General features: G+C 32.9%; 5 protein-coding genes and 1 long non-coding RNA gene across 9 annotated transcripts; 1 reads left to right on the top strand and 5 right to left on the bottom strand.

Moving 5' to 3' along the window:
• Positions 1 to 166: 166 nt before the first annotated feature.
• Positions 167 to 1,963, bottom strand: RnrS (ribonucleoside-diphosphate reductase subunit M2). The gene is made up of 3 exons (XM_015931807.3): positions 1,875 to 1,963; positions 715 to 1,625; positions 167 to 617 (listed from the first exon to the last, which is right to left on the bottom strand). Coding segments are annotated over exons 1-3 (1,068 nt in total). The 5' UTR covers positions 1,876 to 1,963; the 3' UTR covers positions 167 to 461.
• Positions 1,964 to 3,726: 1,763 nt separating this feature from the next.
• On the bottom strand, positions 3,727 to 8,646 carry LOC107364458 (phosphoenolpyruvate carboxykinase, cytosolic [GTP]). 3 transcript variants are annotated; one of them, XM_015931804.3, is made up of 9 exons: positions 8,263 to 8,646; positions 8,109 to 8,166; positions 7,223 to 7,304; positions 6,445 to 6,696; positions 6,034 to 6,152; positions 5,577 to 5,936; positions 5,131 to 5,526; positions 4,491 to 5,047; positions 3,727 to 4,425 (listed from the first exon to the last, which is right to left on the bottom strand). In XM_015931804.3, exons 2-9 carry the CDS (start codon positions 8,134 to 8,136, stop codon positions 4,207 to 4,209), a joined length of 2,013 nt encoding a protein of 670 aa, XP_015787290.1. In that variant the 5' UTR covers positions 8,137 to 8,166; positions 8,263 to 8,646; the 3' UTR covers positions 3,727 to 4,206. The 3 variants fall into 3 exon arrangements, with proteins under 3 accessions (XP_015787290.1, XP_015787292.1, XP_015787291.1); XM_015931806.3 differs by lacking the exons at positions 8,109 to 8,166; positions 8,263 to 8,646 and adding an exon at positions 7,818 to 7,888; XM_015931805.3 differs by lacking the exons at positions 8,109 to 8,166; positions 8,263 to 8,646 and adding an exon at positions 7,518 to 7,888.
• On the top strand, positions 6,160 to 6,443 carry LOC149094834 (uncharacterized). The gene is made up of 2 exons (XR_016200888.1): positions 6,160 to 6,297; positions 6,399 to 6,443. It is a non-coding gene; the product is annotated as an uncharacterized LOC149094834 (long non-coding RNA).
• Positions 8,647 to 9,883: 1,237 nt separating the features above from the next.
• LOC107364461 (uncharacterized) lies at positions 9,884 to 10,694 on the bottom strand. The gene is made up of 2 exons (XM_015931808.3): positions 10,172 to 10,694; positions 9,884 to 10,116 (listed from the first exon to the last, which is right to left on the bottom strand). The coding sequence occupies exons 1-2, from the start codon at positions 10,593 to 10,595 to the stop codon at positions 10,010 to 10,012; spliced, it is 531 nt and encodes a 176-aa protein (XP_015787294.1). The 5' UTR covers positions 10,596 to 10,694; the 3' UTR covers positions 9,884 to 10,009.
• Positions 10,695 to 11,923: 1,229 nt separating this feature from the next.
• LOC107364628 (uncharacterized) lies at positions 11,924 to 13,638 on the bottom strand. 2 transcript variants are annotated; one of them, XM_025161317.2, is made up of 3 exons: positions 12,711 to 13,638; positions 12,548 to 12,634; positions 11,924 to 12,475 (listed from the first exon to the last, which is right to left on the bottom strand). In XM_025161317.2, exons 1-3 carry the CDS (start codon positions 13,144 to 13,146, stop codon positions 12,102 to 12,104), a joined length of 897 nt encoding a protein of 298 aa, XP_025017085.2. In that variant the 5' UTR covers positions 13,147 to 13,638; the 3' UTR covers positions 11,924 to 12,101. The 2 variants fall into 2 exon arrangements, with proteins under 2 accessions (XP_025017085.2, XP_025017086.2); XM_025161318.2 differs by having other exon boundaries at positions 11,935 to 12,445.
• An 80-nt stretch (positions 13,639 to 13,718) lies between these two features.
• Positions 13,719 to 17,271, bottom strand: LOC112538496 (uncharacterized). The gene is made up of 3 exons (XM_025161319.2): positions 16,716 to 17,271; positions 14,114 to 14,242; positions 13,719 to 14,014 (listed from the first exon to the last, which is right to left on the bottom strand). The coding sequence occupies exons 1-3, from the start codon at positions 17,069 to 17,071 to the stop codon at positions 13,927 to 13,929; spliced, it is 573 nt and encodes a 190-aa protein (XP_025017087.1). The 5' UTR covers positions 17,072 to 17,271; the 3' UTR covers positions 13,719 to 13,926.
• Between the last annotated feature and the right edge of the window lie 365 nt (positions 17,272 to 17,636).

Genomic DNA, 17,636 nt, shown 5'->3' on the forward strand with positions numbered 1-17,636 from the left:
AGTAAACAGTTCGGTAAAAACGTCAATAAATTGCTAGTTTTGTTCAATTAACAAGGATATATATTTGAGATCAAAACGTCATCTACAACCAAAATGAAACTCCAACTTCAAAAATCAGAGCCATGAGCGACTTTCAGGATAATCCCGCAAAATTTAGTCAATCAAGTTGTATCGAAATATCTTTAAGTGTTTTTTCGCAAATTAAAAATGTTTAAAAATAATAAATGTTGTACAGTGAAAATATCCTAGTCAGATAAATATTACAGTAAGTAAAGGGAAGTTGAACAACAGGTAAAGTGAAATGAACTGAATCTAAAAATATCAATTGATTTGTTTACAATTCTGCTAATAAGTTGGTAAAAAGTGAAAGATAATTTGAATCAAAATTATGGGTTGATGCTCCTTTTATATAAATGAAATATTCAAAGCGAGCCTGTCATGACTACAAGTGTGGAGGTCATTCAAAAGTCAGCATCCAAGACGAACTTAGCATCTTCCTTGTTTCCATTGGCCACATTACTTTTTTGATATTCACCAACCCTTTTCTCGAAAAAGTTTGTTTTACCATCCAAAGAAATGTGATCCATAAAATCAAATGGATTACGAGCATGGTAAATCTATAAAAGACAAACAAAGGTTTTACCGCCAAAATGGGAGCGGCAAACAAAAAGAATTAATAAATGACTGAAAGAGTTAATGGATGCGTTAACTTACCTTTGAGCACTCTAATTCAACCAGCAATCTGTCTGCAACAAACTCAATGTATTGGGCCATCATTTTGTTGTTCATTCCTATGAGAGAAACTGGCAATGCCTCGGTTAAAAATTTCTGCTCGATTTCCACAGCATCTCGCACTATTTCTTGAATAATTTTTTCACTCGGTCTTTTAACAACATATTTAAATAACAAACAGGCAAAATCACAATGTAATCCTTCATCTCGAGAGATAAGTTCGTTAGAGAAAGTTAAACCTGGCATCAGGCCACGCTTTTTAAGCCAAAAGATAGCGGCGAAAGAGCCTGAGAAAAAGATACCTTCAACACATGCAAAGGCAATCAATCTTTCGGCAAAAGAGACTGATGGATTTGCAGTCCAGTTTATTGCCCATTCAGCCTTTTGAGCAACACATGGGACAGTTTCAATAGCTTTGAAAAGAAATTCCCGCTGGTCAGGATCACTGATGTAAGTGTCTATCAGTAAGCTGTACATCTCAGAGTGCACATTCTCAATCGCAATTTGAAAACCATAAAAACATCGAGCTTCGGTAATCTGGATATCACGAATAAATCTTTCAGCTAAATTTTCATTTACAATACCGTCTGAGGCAGAGAAGAATGCCAACACATAGCTGATAAAATGACGTTCTTCATCGTTAAGCTTAGCCCAGTCAGTTAAATCTCGAGATAAGTCAACCTCTTCAACAGTCCAGAACGAGGCTTCAGCTTTCTTATACATTTCCCAAATATCAGGATACTCAATAGGGAACACAACAAAACGATTAGGATTCTCTCGAAGTAATGGTTCCTCCTCAACAGGTTCATTAACCTTGTTAGTCTTCATTACTTTTATATTGTCCTCAGTCAATGATGGCAACTGACCTTTAAATTGATCTTCAATGAAACTCACTAAAAAAGAAATAAAACACAAGAAAGGAAAAAAGACAAGTCGTTAGAAAGTGCAAACAAAGGCTATAATACGAAGCACACAAAAGCCCACACTTAATACATGTGCTTAGCATGGGAAGCGGTCTAAAGTAAATTGAAAAATTCAAGTAAATTGGGTCCATCATTTTACTGTTAATTGAAATGATGGCGTTTTAAATGTTAATGGTTTTATTACAGACACGATAGACACAAAGCAAAAGATCAACTTACTGATGATGATGATGGTGGTGACCAGGGTAGGTTAACAAATATTAAGAAATTAGTGAAAGCACAAAAAAGACTGTCTCGCTCAAAGTCTAGTCAAAAATTGGCAATGATGCAAGCTGAGAGCACTTTTAAGTAACACGGAGTCAAGAATAATTTCCCGTAAAAAGTGCGCGCCAAAAGCTGCAAACAAAAAAACCTTTGGTCATAAACGCCACCTGGTGAGTCTCAGGAAGCCATTATGAAAATGCAAAACATTTACCAAACGGTTAATATAAAATCCCATGTTAAACATTGACTGACTATTAAGATAATATTTTATGATCGGGTTAATTTGTTGGGATTATGGTTAGATCGCATGGATTATTTAGTTTTAAAAAAATTACAAAGCCATGCACACACAATAATATAGACTTATAATGAGAGAGATGGTTTAATTTTCCACAGTAAACAAGGAAATCAACTCGGCGGTTTGTATTGTTTTTATTGGCTTGAATAATGCCATTTGAGCTGTTTTATGTTGATAATGATCAAAATTTTATCTCATCAACTTCGCCATTTTGGCTATTTAGCACCATTAATCAATAGATAATTCATTAACTTACCTCGTGTTCATAAGATTTACTTTCTTTGTTGTGCCCTTACTGTGAATTAAACGGAAAATTGCATCATCTTATATTCAATGCTTGATATTTATTGTTTACACTTCTTACCTTGTGATAATGTTTTTTGTCTTATCTGCCAATTGTCTTTACGGAAATTCACCTTTATCAAATTAGCAAAGATGTCCAATTAAACTGCGTATCACACCAAGAAATAATTTTTGTTTCTTTTACCCTTTCATAAATTGTCAACTCTTGTGATTTTAATTTCAATCGTTACCAAGCCAAAAATTGGACCGACTCAGTTAATCAACAATACCATGTTTCTGTCTCAAAAGTTCAACAATTTCCTCAGTGTATAAACATCTCAACGTTTACTTGAATGACTTGTGTGTACAAAGTGTATAGATGCAAGGAGATAATGAAAATTAAGTATGTTTTTCAGTCCATACGATCCGAGTAATAATACACCATGGAATCATTGACTTTAATGAAAAACGACTCCTGATCGAATGAAATTGTTTGTTTTGGATGATGTCGAGCTGATTTGAGATTATGGAATCAGATCAAAGCTATGGTACAAAGCTATGTATTTCAACTCGCAATTCCTTCCATCATTGCATCATCTACTTAAAAGGCCAACCTGGGTCATTTTTAAAGGTACCTTTGTTACCCAAAATGGCTTCCATTGGTGAACTCAATTTTCACTTTCAACATAAACCATAATTTCGTTTTCTTAGTGCATGATGCACTAATGTAATGGCATTCATCTTTCCCTTCTAACCTTGAGAGTAGAAGCTATTCTCAGGTACGAAAATGTTGAATAGATTGACTTGATGGCCCGAAATGGCCTGAGGTAATATTTTGTTTGGTACAAGCTAATGGCAGTTTAATTGATGCTCTAACTTGTAAGTTTTTACAGAAGCCCAAGAAATGAGAGAAATTGCATGTTTTTCAAAACCCTAAGGTTATATCAATGGACAATTCTAACAATGATACAGATGATAATGAAGGAGGTTTTACAAAGGATTGACCCGATTCTCATGGTTGACGACAAATTGCTGACCTTTATAAATATGTCTTTATTTGTAAAGCCTGAAAGCTTATATTGGTTCAACTTTACATTTGGATCTCAAACATTTCAGCTTCTTTGTTATCAAAATATTTTCATTCACAATGAAAGAAATATTTAGTGATTCAGTCGATTTAAAATATTTGCGTTGAATTATGGGAAATCGAATAAAGGGAAAAATTGATTTAAGGGGATGATGAATTGACATTTCGTTTTATTAGGAAATGAAAAGACAAATCTTTCACAAATGAATTCCATTCCATTGAATATGGAAAGTCTATATTTTTCAACCTTTTTTAATAACATCAATTAATTTGTAGGAGAAGGTTGTGATTGTTGTTATTGGGTTAGCGTTGAGTTTCAAGACGATGAACAAATAAATTTAAAGACACGTGAAAGAATTAATTTTTGTCTAAATAATTTAGAATCGAACAAGCACATTAAAAATAAACTATTTAAAATTGTTTTGGTTCAATAACTGATCTTTGATAGTTATTGATAATTTTTGTTGAGATGAAATTTTAACCACGAAAATGTGTCATAAAACTAATTGCAAGTGTTTTCTTAAAATATATTGATAAATGTCCCTTCGCTAGATCACAGTCTTGAGGGTAGCAAATTCATTTACGTGATCAGTTGAATTTGCTAACAAAGTGAGATTAAATTAATTTGATTGCAATCGTGATCTAAGAGAGTCTAATTCTTTCATGACTTTCTTAGGTAAATCAGAGCCTACTTGCTGTTCAAAATAATTTTGAACTTCATCACATTCATTTAACCAAAAGTCTTTTGGAAGACTAAATAATTCGTCCATGTTGATTTTTTCCGTAAGTCCATCTAAATTGAGTGATCCTGGCTTTGGAATGAATCCGATTGGTGTTTTCTGAAAGCAAGAAAAAAATATACAATTAAAGAACCTTTAACGTTTAAAGATATAATTATTCATACCTGAGCAACATCTTCTTGATTAACTCGACGACAGATCCAATCTAAAACTCTTGAGTTTTCTCCAAAACCTGGCCACAAGAATTTACCATCACTACCTTTACGGAACCAATTGACATGGAATATTTTTGGCAAGTTTAGGCCAGTTTTGTCACCAAAACTTAACCAATGATCCAAATAGTGACCGAAATTGTAACCAAAGAATGGTCTCATGGCAAATGGATCAAACATAACAACTTTGCTCTTGTGTTCAGCAGCAGCAGTTGCTTCAGATCTCATTGAGGCTCCGATGTAGACCCCGTGACTCCAATTGAATGCTTCATACACCAATGGTACACCAGCTGGTCTTCGGCCTCCGAAAATAATTGCAGATATTGGCACACCCTCAGGGCTCTCCCAATTGGGATCCATGATAGGACATTGAGAGGCAGGGGAACAGAAACGAGAATTGGGATGAGCGGCATTTTTTCCGCACCCAGGAGTCCAATCTTCATTCATCCAAGATTTTACTCCTAAATTACTTACATCAACATCATCTAGGCCTTCCCAATAGACGCCTCCTGAAAAATAAAAGGCATATTTGGTGTTTAATCTGATCGATAGTGTGTTTGGTAAAACCATTAAAGAGTAATTTGAAACGTACCGTCGGAAGTTTCACCGACATTGGTGAAAATTGTATTGGATAGGATGGTTTTCATCGCATTGGGATTGGTCTTAGAGCTAGTTCCAGGAGCAACGCCAAAAAAGCCGTACTCTGGGTTAATAGCTCTAAGAGTCCCATTGGAATCGAAACGCATCCATGCAATATCGTCTCCAACGCATTCAACTTTCCACCCAGGAAGGGTTGGTTCCATCATGGCCAGATTCGTTTTGCCACATGCACTCGGGAAAGCGGCTGCAATGTATTTTTTCGCGCCAGAAGGAGAAGTTATTCCAAGAATAAGCATGTGCTCGGCCAACCATCCTTCCCGTTGCGCCAAAATAGATCCAAGACGAAGTGCAAAGCACTTCTTTCCAAGTAGCGAGTTTCCTCCGTAACCTGAGACGTTCAAACATGTTACGGGATTCCTTTTTACGTCGTAATACAACCTGAACCAAATGAGGCAATCTCATTGGAGTCCGGCTTGTGGGCAATGATCGTCCTCTCCGGATTGCATGGCCAATTGTTAACCAACGTCCTGGAAGCAGGTAATGGGCAGCCAACGGAATGTAAGCATTTAATGAAATCTTCATTTCCAAGAGTATCAAGAACCTGCTTTCCCATCCTCGTCATAATCCTCATAGAAGCAGCGACATATGGGGAATCAGTTAATTCGATACCAATCTTGGAAAGTGGACTGCCAACCGGACCCATGCTGAAAGGAATAACATACATTGTTCTTCCCTTCATGCATTTAGGGAACCGTGAATTTAGAGCTTTGTCTAAATCATCCGGTGACATCCAATTTCCTATTGAATCAAGGGCAAAGAAAGCAAAAAAACAAACGATTAGATGAAATGTTCTTTCAGTGAGTAAAAACTTCAAACAGTCAAAATTAAAACTTACCAAGAGTTCCTTTTACTCCAGGTTTGGGTTCTGGAACAGTATCACGTTTATTTCTGGTTGAAATAAATGTCAGAGACTCTACACGAGCAACATCAGCTGGATCAGTTCGAGACAGCCAACTGTAAGGAAAAACAAAAGGCAACCAGATTAATAATGATTGAATTTGATTGTTTCCAACACTGAATGAAATAGAAGTACAATTGAAAACAACTTCTGTAAGCTTGGCTTTGTATCTAAGCCAAATTGATTGTTAAATTTTTCCATGTGAGTGAATATTCGAAAGGAAAGTTTCATTTAACAACCTTTTATATATTTAGGCTTCGATTAATATTAATTGCTTCAACGTTTTTATAAATTAATTTCAGCATTGGCGCAACCTTAGCAAAATAAACTTCAAGTTTTGCAACTCACCAATTTTCATATTTTGGTAACTTTTTGATCATTCCTTGTTGGACCATCAAATTGATAAGCTGATTGTTTTCTTCTTCAGTGCCATCGCATATGTGAATGCTATCTGGTTCACATATTCTGGCCTTTTCCTCAACAAAGTTTCTTGCCTTTGAAGACAATTTATCGAGACCAATACTAGAGATGCAATTCAATTTTCTTTGCTGAATTGCAATGGAAGAAGGGTTAATCCTAGGAATAGCTCCATGGATAGGTCTGTAAGGGGATAAATGAAATTTCAAAACATTAGATGAATCAAAAGCAAAAGAATGAAAGGTAAAAAACAATGGATTATCATTAATAACATCTATTTCCTTAGTTACAAATCTGTTAGAACTTGGACTTGCTACTCTGAACGTGTATTTTCACCTGAAATTGGTTCCAAGGAACAATTAAACAAGTAAAAAATTATGAATTCAAGGATATAAAATCATAATTCAAACGAAAATTCGAGATTTACTTGTTTAGTAGTCTTTAAAACAGGAAAACAAAGAGAAGAGCAAAATTGTGACTTTGAAGATTTGATCATATTTAAGATCATAATTCGCCCAGAAATCTGATCTAGCTACATGACTTCATGCTCTTAACCTTGAAAATGATAAAACTTAGGAAATAAGCCAATCAAGAGAGTAGACACTAATTGTCATTGGAAAATTAAGGATAAGATGGAATCCTTGAGTGATGAAAGAAAAACATTGAAGAAAAGTGAAAAGGCAAAAATGAAAATATATTCAAGACTTACCTGATTAAATTGGTTAATTGAGAAATTTTCAACATGTTGTTATCCTCTTTGTCCTCTGTGTTACCTTTAGAAGTGCGATTGACTAATGAAAAAGTAATAATCAGTTAACAATTGTCATTGAAAACAATATTAAAAACAAAGAAAACAAAGAAAAACGAAAGAAAAAAATGAAGCGTGATGTCGAGGGAAGCAGAAAGACTGTATTGGGTTAAGTACGCAACCAGAGGAACTGCTGGAAGGGATCAGATGTTTTGGTAAGACCAATGACTATCTCTTTCTTTTGCTTACTACTTACAAGTTCTGGTAACAATCAATGAAAGACTAATTATTTATGTATTTTTGTATCTTTCTTAATTACAATGTTGATAAAAATTAATGTTAATGTAAATAGGTTAACTTTTGGTTTCTAATAAAAATTACTATCTAGTGAGCAATTAACGAGGTATAATCAAAATCATGAAGGAGATGCCTGTTTTGATGGTTACAAGAAAGCTTTATTATAAACTCGCTTATTCACACTCAACTTCATTTATATACAATTTGTTTTCAACAGACTCACTAACAATTAAAGAAAGTCAAATATATTAGAGGTCACCTGAAGGGGATTCAAAATAAAAATCATCAACAGCCAGTGGGAACAATAACAACTAACAAGATTGATAATCAACCAGAAAGTGAACCTAAAGTCTTCAATGTAAGTTTTCCAAGCCAGTCTAAAAAACCAGATTACATGAGGATGGATATCTCTTCATTTTAGCAACTTTACCTTTTCAAATTGATTTAAACAATCAATTCTGGTGATCTCAATGATTATTTAAGTGTCGATAAAAGGTATCTTGATATCAATTGATAACTGATTTAGATGACAAACAAATAGATATCTTACCTTGCCTGGGATAATCGGTTGCTATCATTGTTCGTTGGTTTTTACAATATATGGAGATCTATGGTAAGAAATCGAAAGCCAATGGATTAACATTTTGTTGAGCAAAAGGTTAACTATATTAGCTGATAATAGTGTTTAATCAATTTAGACTTACCTTAAGATTGGAATGTTTATTTGGTTCGTATTCTGGTTAATATTGTTGAAAACCAGGGAGAAAATGGTTGAAACCCAAAACGAAGAACTCGAAATTTCTGGTTTTTACGCAGCAAAACTCAACCAGTTTAACTCTATAGTAACAAGTGAATGAGACTGGCAATAGTGGTGTAAACAAATGGCTTTTTTTTAATGATTTTTGATGGTTAATCAATTATTGAAAATTAATTTAAATGGTGTTTCCACAATAGGATAAAATATTTATAAGGTAAATTGTATTTGCAAGTGTAACTACTTTTAGATTGGTGTAAATTGTAAATCATCGTAAGCAAAAGCAAAACAAGAATTGAAAATAAGGTAAAGTGTGTGAAGTTACTGTGTTCAGTAAAAATATATAACTCTGGGCTAGAACGTTTCTTTATATTCTTGTGATTCCTGTCATTATCAAATTGATCATCGGTCCAGATCAGGGTACAATAATTGTTGTCAATCTAGACTAATTGTTGTTGACAAGTTGTATTAATTTGCTAATCAGCCGACCAAGTGGTTAAAGGAAAATAAAGATAGACAAAAAATTGATATACACTGATCAAGATGACAAACCCAAACAGAAGAGTTTAGGATTTACGCAAAATTGTAATCAGATTTGATTGTTTTCAATTTACTTTTAGATGCATCATCAACAATCAAACACCAATTGATCCTTTAATTCGAGTATATTCTGGATTGAACAAGATTCAAGCTGAAAAGTAAATCAAATTCAAATTTTCAACTCTATCTTCAAATGAAATCTCTTCAAATTTTCTGGTATCTTTAACATTCTTTACAATTTTGTCAGACATTTTCTGGTTCTGGTTAAGTTTTTGACCCGAAAATTATTGCCGCAATTAAACCCTTTTTTTATTGCCATTTATTAATTGTTCAGTTTTGCTATAAATACGTTAACAGTTGACATTTAAATTGATCCAATTTAACAACCTTTACCTTTTGGATTGAAATACTTGGAAAAGCAAAAATTAATCAATCAGCTTTTCATTTGTTTTTGGGTCTTTTCCGATTTCAAGATTAAACAATGAATTAATCAATAACTGATTACCGTTTGATCAAGGATCTTTCATGTTATCAACAAATCATAATGCAAGCTTCATTTGTTATCATGTAACTGTTGATCATCACTTTGATTACAATTAGATAATTACATCTGAAACCTTAAACATAACAACAGTAATCAACATGTTTTAAAGACTATTACGTTGACCTTGTTGGTGACTGATTAATATAACTTAATCATTTATTATGATTCAAGGTATTTCCCAGTTAAACATATTTGCTTTTGCAACGGTTAATCAACATAATTTAACCGGTTAATTCATATGTTTTTTATTTCATATTCAATTACGTTTATTGATTAAAATCTAAGCCTTGATTACATTTCAATAAAAGTATATCATTCGACTAATCTGACTGTTTAATAGCAAGTATCAGTCAACTGATGAGATTTAATCATCTCAAGTATCAAGAAAATTGATCGTAATCAATTGCTTGTTACCAATCATTTAGATTACCTTGAAAACAGCATCAAAAATTGGACAATTTAAAGTTGATTAAAAACTGGTCAGCAATTTGGCGAGACAAATCCATAACATTTTAATGTAAAAAGCTGATCATTTGGTTACATGGAAATTTGATGTTCAATTTTTTAAATTTTAAAATTTGGGTTTAGGTTTTTTTCTGGTTTATTTTCAACTTTACAATGGGCTGTCTCGAAGTGAACCAGAAAATGAAGCTGCATGTAGTGAAGGTTTAAGATAGGAATCATCTAGAAACAATCTTGAAGTAAAACCAGAAGTATAATCTGGATTAAAAGGGTTTGAGGTGAGTTGGTTTGTTTCAGTTTCTTTAGTAGTTACCTTTAAGGTCTTTTAAGTACAACATTGATCCAATGACTTGACCAGCAACTAGAAACCAGGACAGACCAACAAGTAAAAGTGCCTTAACAGATATTGTCAGAGCATCGTCTGAATGGTTGTGGACTCTTGAGACGGGAAAATCAATCAAGTTGATTGAAGCTTGGCTTGAAGTGACCAGGATAATTAGAGCCAGTGCGTAGAGGACAAAGAGACCAGTGTAAAATTTGACCAAACAAGGTGTTCCAAGGAGAATGACAAGGATAAAGATTGAGTTGACAATACAGCCGACCAAGGGTAAAGGAGCAATGGACACGTTAAACTCAAGGTATTGATAGATGGACAATCCAAGAGCAACCAGAGTAATTAAAATGAGGAAAGCTCTGGACCAAGTCCAGTAACAGATTGATCTGAAAAAATAGTTCATCTTTCAAGGAAACAGTTGAAAAAAACCAGGAAAAATGGGCACAAAATGAACGGTTAAATTTTCTGAGAAAATTGTCTTTAAAGGCAACAACCCAAAACAGCAACAAAAGTATCTCTGAAAGCGACTGTAAAATTGCCTCTAAAATGATCAACTGACCATTTAATCTTGCTTTATCTAATCTACAACAACCAAAGTGGCTTTGAGATTAATCTTTGAGTCAAACTGGCTAAGATTAGAGTTTCAGCTTCTTTAAAGTTGAAAGTTTATATTGCTTGGTAACAATATCGACATTGGATAATTGGACAGTTTTTAAATTAAAAAAGCCATCAGAAAGTTAGAGATAACATTAGCCTTTTGATCAATGAGCGAGAGAAATTATTATCAGAATAATCAATCAATTTGATGAATTGTTATTAGCTTTACCTTTGAAAGGTACATTGATAGTTAGGTTTATAATTTAATTAAAGCCAAATTGATCTTGCCACTCGCACTCGGTAATCATGTTACAATGTATTTTCTAGCCGAAAGAAGCGTTGAGCTAAGATGGATCCAGGACGGAATGAAAACCGCTCGAGATCCAAGGTAATGGACAGTCGACGAAATGTTTAATGAAATCTTCATTTCCAAGAGTACCAAGAACCTGCTTTCCCATCCTCGTCATTATGCTCATAAACGACATGAACCATTAGCAAACATTGTTCTTCCCTTAACGCATTCAAATGATCGTGAATTGAGAGCCTTGTCATAATTATTTGGCGGCATTTAATTCCTATTCAATAAAAGATTAATCCTATGAAATAGCTCCATGAACAGGTCTGAGTAAATGAAATTTCAAAACACTGGATGAATCAAAAGTAAAAGATTGTAAGGTAAAAAACAATGGATTATCATTAATAGCATCTATTTCCTTAGTTGCAAATCTGTTAAAACTTAGACTCTGAACGTGTGTTTTCACCTGAAATTGGTTCCAAGGAACAATTAAACAAGTAAAAAATTATGAATTCAAGGATATAAAATGAAGAGGTAGAGACACACAACAAATATGTGAATCAAATATCATGCTTGTGGTAGTTTCACTATTAGATGTGATCTATTGACAGAAATCGAAAGTCAATGGAATAATATTTCTTGAAAAAAAGGTAAATCATATTAGCTGATAAGTGAATTAATTCAGACTTATCTTAAGAATGGAATGTTTTCTGGTTCGTTTTCTGGTAAATATTGTTGAAAAGCAAGGAGAAACGATTAAAAGCAAAACGAAGAAACTCGAAATTCTGGTTTTTACGCAGCAAAAGCTCAAGCAGTTCAACTCTGGCAAAAAGTCAATTAGATTGTAAGCAATGGGTAATTCAATTGTTTATTAATCATTGAAAATTAATTTAAATGATGTTTCCACAATAAAATGATATTTATACGGTAAATTGCAGCTGCAAGTGTTACTGCTTTGGAATCATTGTTAACAAAAGAAGACAGAATTAAAAAAAGCTTCCAATAATGTTTGAAACTTCATGGATAGGCTTCATCTGAATCAGGCATATCTCGTCGATACCAATCAGCAGCTCTTTTAAAGCTAACCTTTGTCTTGAGAACCCTCGGAATCCCAGAAGCGCCAGTGTTACTTTTCTTGGCCTTTTGCAAAGTGAAATATCTTTTGTTTTTTGTTATGGGAACTTCATTTCCACGGGTTAACCCTGCCAAATCAAAATCAGATGAAGTTGTACTCACATCGGAAAATCGATTCTCTGAAGGTCTAGCCTCATACGATGGTAAACCAGGATAGACTCGCTCGGGTATCGAATACTCTGGACTGGGTCGTCTGGCTGGTCCTCGGTATGGATGGTTCCTGGATTCTGATTTTGATGAATTCTTGTTGAATATAGCTTTATAGAGCAAAGGGATAGATTGAATATGAGGTAAAAGGGATAATTAAAGTAATGAAACAAAAAGCTTACTGTAAACTTGTATTCCAATAAGTGAGACAACACCTAAAACTAGAAGTAGACCAACACCTAAAATTAATGTACTTTGCTGGGGTAAAGCTACAGGTAAAAGAATCGAGAAAAAAAGAAGAAAAAATGAAATTAAAAGAATCAATTAAATCAGATGGAATCATACTTGAACTAGCAGCGGATGAACAGTTGCCTGATGGTCCATTTGGTTTGATTGTTGCTGGTTTGTATGTATTTGGTGACTTGGTTGTTGGATAATTTGTAAATGGTCTGTAAGTTGTTTGTCTAGTAGCTGCTGTTGGCCTGGCTGTCCAACTTGTTGTTAGAGGTGGCCAGTGTGGTGTGGTTTGATAAGGTGGGTCAGTTTCGTAGGTTGGTTGAGTTTCGTAGGTTGATGTAGTTCCATAGGTTGGTGTCGTTCCATAGGTTGGTGTCGTTCCATAGGTTGATGTAGTTCCGTAGGTTTTTGTAGTTCCGTAGGTTGTGCTTGTTGGGTAGGTCTGTCCTGTTGGCCATCCCGTTGTGTATGAAGTAGTTGGTACTGTCCAAGGAGTAAGTGGACTCGGTGTTGTAAATTGGGGGAATTGTAAGAGAATTTTCATTGGAAAAAAATGTATCCAAAATTAACTAATCAATGCAAAAACTGATTATGCTTTACCAACAACAGCATATCAAGAGATGTAAAATATAAAGCTTCCTTAGTCTTGGTTCAGTCAATTTTGTCTCAATACGGCAATTGACTCAAGAAAACATTTCAACTCGTCTTGTCTGGTCAACATTAATTCAGATTAAATTCAATAGTAATTCAAAGGTAATTTCAAATAGTTACACCAAAGAGGTTCAAGTTTTACAAGACGAAATGGTTATACCTGTATAATCCCGATTAAATTGGCAATTATTAAAATTGCCATTTGGCTAAATAATCCTCATTTTAAAGCAAAAATTTGTTAGGCTTTGATAAAACATTCAAATAATGGTTAACATAAGAGTTGATTTTTGAACCAGCGAGACTCGAATTGTTCATTTAATTTCCAACATTTGGAAAGTTCATTGAAATCTTTGAATTGCAATGACTTATCATGAATACAATCTTTTATCGCGATTGTCTCATGTTTTCTTGGTAAATTCAATATCAATGAATGAATTAGAAACGCGAAAAGGAGCGAGAAATGAATTAATGTTTAATAAAATGCTGTCCATCTGTTAGTGTTGGACGATAATGTTAATGAGGTTTTTATTAAAGACACAAAATGGACACAAAACGCAATATTAACTTACTGAACTTACTAAATTTACAATCTAAATCTACTTTTGTTTTGTTACACATTTGTTAAATTAAATCACAACTTTTAAACACAATGATGATGATGAGGAAAAGCCATTCAATCAAATTGATTATAATCATAAGGATGTTGATGAGCATAGTATGAATTGAGTGCAACATTTTCCTCTCGACGTTTACGTTTACCACTTGAAGGAAAGAGTCACCAACCGTAGGAAAAAACAAGAAAAAAAGATCATTAAGATCACAATTAAAGAAACAATCAAAAAAATCAAAATCAAACTTACATTCGATCAAAATCAAAGTCACCAATTGCCATTGAATTTTGAGCTCTTAAAGCATGATCGCGTCTACGTAAAGCCAAAAGTGCCTCTAATTCAGCCAATCTTTGATCCGAGATTCCACTTCTTTTAGACCTGATAAAAGGTAAAGAAAGGTAAACATTTAGTTAACAATCAAAACCAGATTAATAACTACAACTGAAAGGGTTTCACTTGTCAACAAAGGCAACAATGAAAAAGGTTTACATTGAAGTACAACTTGCTCTCCAGTAAATGTAATACACTTTTCCTATCACATTCAACATCAGTGAAAAAAAAGGTTCATTCAAAGGTTTAATCTGATCAGAAGAAGAAGCAAAAAAATGATGAAAATGTGTGAAAATGAGTTAAAAATGAAAAGATATAAGACTTTATTAACCCAAATGACGTGAATATTGAAAAGATGATTGATATTGTAATTGATTGAAATGTTGTCAAACGTAAAGTGTGAAAAGGTGACAAACTGTTAAGTCTCTGGTAATACAATGAAATGAATTTGAATAAAAGGTTAAAAGAAGGAGAAAAAAGATGGAAAAAAATTAATCCTTTCAAGCTCATCATCAGCTATTTACCAGGAAAAGTAATACAATTGAAAAGTTCACCCAAAAGATGAACCCAAATTTGGATAAACTGGTTAACCTGTGGACATTCATTTCGTTTCAACCAAAAATGAATAATTGAATGGTTTCAAAAAGTAAACATTAAAAGTGTATTAAATAAGGATTATTAACCAGAAATGGCAACTTTTCTGGTTAATAAATAATAAAATTGGATAAAGCAAATTGTCTGGTTTTAAAACTGGTGTCAAGTTAATTGTTATAAAACCAGTTTAATCGTTTGGCTACTTACAACTAAACTCAATGATAATAATTCAAGAATATGATAATATCATGATAATAGGCATCATTAGAGCTCTTAATCACCCAACACACACACATTATTTAATCTAATAAAGAGTTGAAAATTCATGAGTAAACAGGGAAAGTTGAAAAGCCATCAAGTTAATCAATTTACATGGTAATGAGCTTTTCCACTTTAACCATTTAATAACATCTTTTTTAATAAACATTGACCCTTCAATCAACCTTTAACACTTATTGCCATTTCATCGACACTTGAACATTTTAATTATCACTCAACAATCGACAAAAGAATTTCATTTTTTTTCTATTTTTCATTTTTATCCTTTTTACCTGAAAAAAGTTGGTGAAATTAACTAATCAAGTTAACAATTAACAGATAAAACTCAACCTTTCAATTCCAATCTCATTATCTTAATCTAATGTGTTTGTTTAAAGTAATATTGAAATTTTTTGAATAACTTTCACCTTTTGTTATGGACTTTCAGCTTTTATCTCTTCTTTTTTTGTCTGATTTCATTGCTTTTTATTCAATGAAAAGAGACAAAAATTTGATCACATTTTAAGAACTTTATCTGGAGAAAAAAGAAGGCATTTCTTCCATGTTCCAGTTATTCAAAAATTCATTTCTTGCATTACAATAATAATGATAATCAGATAAAATTGAATGTGTTTTTCACATAAATGGATTGTTTTGCTCTTTGAGCAAACCTTTTCTTGTTCATCCTTTTTCCTTCATTCATCATTGATTCTCCATGAAAAGGTGAAATCTTTTATCAGGATTATCACATTCAGAAAAATTCTCTAAAATAATTATCAATATAAATATGCTAAAAGATTGTATCAAAGTCAAGAATCATCTGAAAATGAGAAAAATATTTTACAGAGAAAAAATGTTTTTTTTCAATTTTTACCAGTTTCTGTAAAATCTCAACTTGAAGTCTTCAAATGATTCAAAGATGAATTTTGCTAAACTTGGATATTAAATTAGCATTTTCCTCTTTTTATATCAAATAATATCTCAATTTGTTCATTAAATTATACCTTAAATTGCTGTTAAACATTCAAAGACAATTGATAAATTGGAATGAAAATTTGAATTTCAAAACTGTTTTTTTTGACTTTTCTTGAAAAATCAAAATTGAAATAGTTTTAATGATTAATCCCTTGATAGTGAAATTGAATTAAAATCATTGTAAAGTAGCTGAAAGTTGAGAAAATTGGTGAAGAGTTAAGTTGGCAATCAGTTAATTAGCTGTTCATTTTGATTCTGTTTTTTTCTTCATTCCAATTCTCAATTCGGCTTCAGATTAATGATTAAAGTTGTTTGCTTTTGTTGAAGAAACGCGTAATTGATTAACTTTAAGTTAAAGGTTTTTGATGAAAGTTGAACAAGATAAATATGAAAAGTTGATTTAAATAAATGATAATCTTTCAGACTCTTGTTTGACTCTTTTGATTACCTTTTGTGTTTACCTTTACTTTGATTAATAATTCAAATCACTTGGTTTATAAACTATTCTTGAGTTTAGCTTCTTCAAGTGGAAACATTAATTTTAGTTCAATTCAGTATTTTTTTCGCTTCTTCTTCTTCTTCTTCCATACAATGGCAATAACATGATAAAAATGATTAAAGATTGATGTTAAACTATATGTTAACCTGTAATAAGTCTTGTAATATCATATCAAGGCAATTTCATTAGGCTTACCTTGTTGACTGGGAATGGTGTTGAGAGGTTGAACGTTTCATCTTTTCATTGAAAGATTTATCTGAAAGTGATTTGGTTAATGGAATCGATGGTCGACTTTCAACTGGACCAACCAGGATCCAACCATTGGGTTCATCGGTTTCACTTGGATCAACCAGGAAAGATGAACCAGCCAAAGTTAAAGATGAAGGTGAAGATGTTGATGGGTTGGAGGGTGAAGAGGGAAACCAGGTTAAAGGTGAACCAAGAACAAGTTGAGATGAGTTAAGGCAAAAACTGGTTACAATTAAAAGGATTAACTTTGATCGAGTGGACCAGTTTGTGAATAAAACGCTGATTAACATTGAATGAAACATAATTTTATTTTCCTCTTTCACAGCAAATTTGATAAAAGTTAGCAAACGGTTGGATTAGGTTTTAAGAAGAAGGTAAAAGGTTAAAATTTTAGGTTAAAAGCGCTTCAACGGGCACCAATCAATGTTTATAAATCCAATGAAAAGGTTAACACTCAATGTCTTGTTGGTGACAATTGTTGATGTAAACTTGGCGAGTCACAAAATTGTAATGGTCAACCTTGTGCAAAGTTGCAAGTTTTTTTTCGCTTTTTTGTGTCTTTGCTTTTTCAAGTTATCACTTTATCTTGGACCAAAACCTGCAAATTGACAATATTTGTTTCTTGTTTTTTGTTTAATATTGATTGTTGGCTTTGATTGTGATCAACATTGATCAAAATTGTTTGCTTCTTTGAGGAACCAAAGTGTGATTAAAGAACCATGATTAGTCAAGGATCTTTTAGTCTTTTTTAAAAGGTAAGTGTTTGGTGCAATTCAAATGGTATTCGGGATTCTGATAAAGAAAATGTTCAAGAGGTAAATAATGAAAAAAATTGGGTTATTGTTGTGGAAGGTAAAGTGAAAGACT

This window comes from Tetranychus urticae, chromosome 1, assembly GCF_039701765.1.
Source record: "Tetranychus urticae isolate SD_2017Ah chromosome 1, NJAU_TeUrti_SD_1.0, whole genome shotgun sequence".
Classification (NCBI taxonomy): domain Eukaryota; kingdom Metazoa; phylum Arthropoda; class Arachnida; order Trombidiformes; family Tetranychidae; genus Tetranychus; species Tetranychus urticae.

Excerpts from the sequence above, each read along its gene's own strand:
- RnrS (XM_015931807.3), bottom strand. Across the intron at positions 618-714 it reads TTGAATTAGAGTGCTCAAAG|ATTTACCATGCTCGTAATCC; the intron begins GTAAGTTAACGC and ends TGTCTTTTATAG.
- LOC107364458 (XM_015931804.3), bottom strand. The coding sequence starts at position 8,136 with ATGATAGCAACCGATTATCCCAGGCAAG. Across the intron at positions 7,305-8,108 it reads AACCGATTATCCCAGGCAAG|TCAATCGCACTTCTAAAGGT; the intron begins GTAAGATATCTA and ends CTTTTTCATTAG. Across the intron at positions 5,527-5,576 it reads GATTGCCTCATTTGGTTCAG|GTTACGGAGGAAACTCGCTA; the intron begins GTTGTATTACGA and ends TGAACGTCTCAG.
- LOC107364461 (XM_015931808.3), bottom strand. The coding sequence starts at position 10,595 with ATGAACTATTTTTTCAGATCAATCTGTTACTGGACTTGGTCCAGAGCT. Across the intron at positions 10,117-10,171 it reads GTACTTAAAAGACCTTAAAG|ATTATACTTCTGGTTTTACT; the intron begins GTAACTACTAAA and ends CTTTTAATCCAG.
- LOC107364628 (XM_025161317.2), bottom strand. The coding sequence starts at position 13,146 with ATGAAAATTCTCTTACAATTCCCCCAATTTACAACACCGAGTCCACTT. Across the intron at positions 12,635-12,710 it reads TTCATCCGCTGCTAGTTCAA|CTTTACCCCAGCAAAGTACA; the intron begins GTATGATTCCAT and ends TTTTACCTGTAG. Across the intron at positions 12,476-12,547 it reads TATTGGAATACAAGTTTACA|CTATATTCAACAAGAATTCA; the intron begins GTAAGCTTTTTG and ends TGCTCTATAAAG.
- LOC112538496 (XM_025161319.2), bottom strand. The coding sequence starts at position 17,071 with ATGTTTCATTCAATGTTAATCAGCGTTTTATTCACAAACTGGTCCACT. Across the intron at positions 14,243-16,715 it reads CACCATTCCCAGTCAACAAG|GTCTAAAAGAAGTGGAATCT; the intron begins GTAAGCCTAATG and ends ACCTTTTATCAG. Across the intron at positions 14,015-14,113 it reads GACTTTGATTTTGATCGAAT|TGGTAAACGTAAACGTCGAG; the intron begins GTAAGTTTGATT and ends CTTTCCTTCAAG.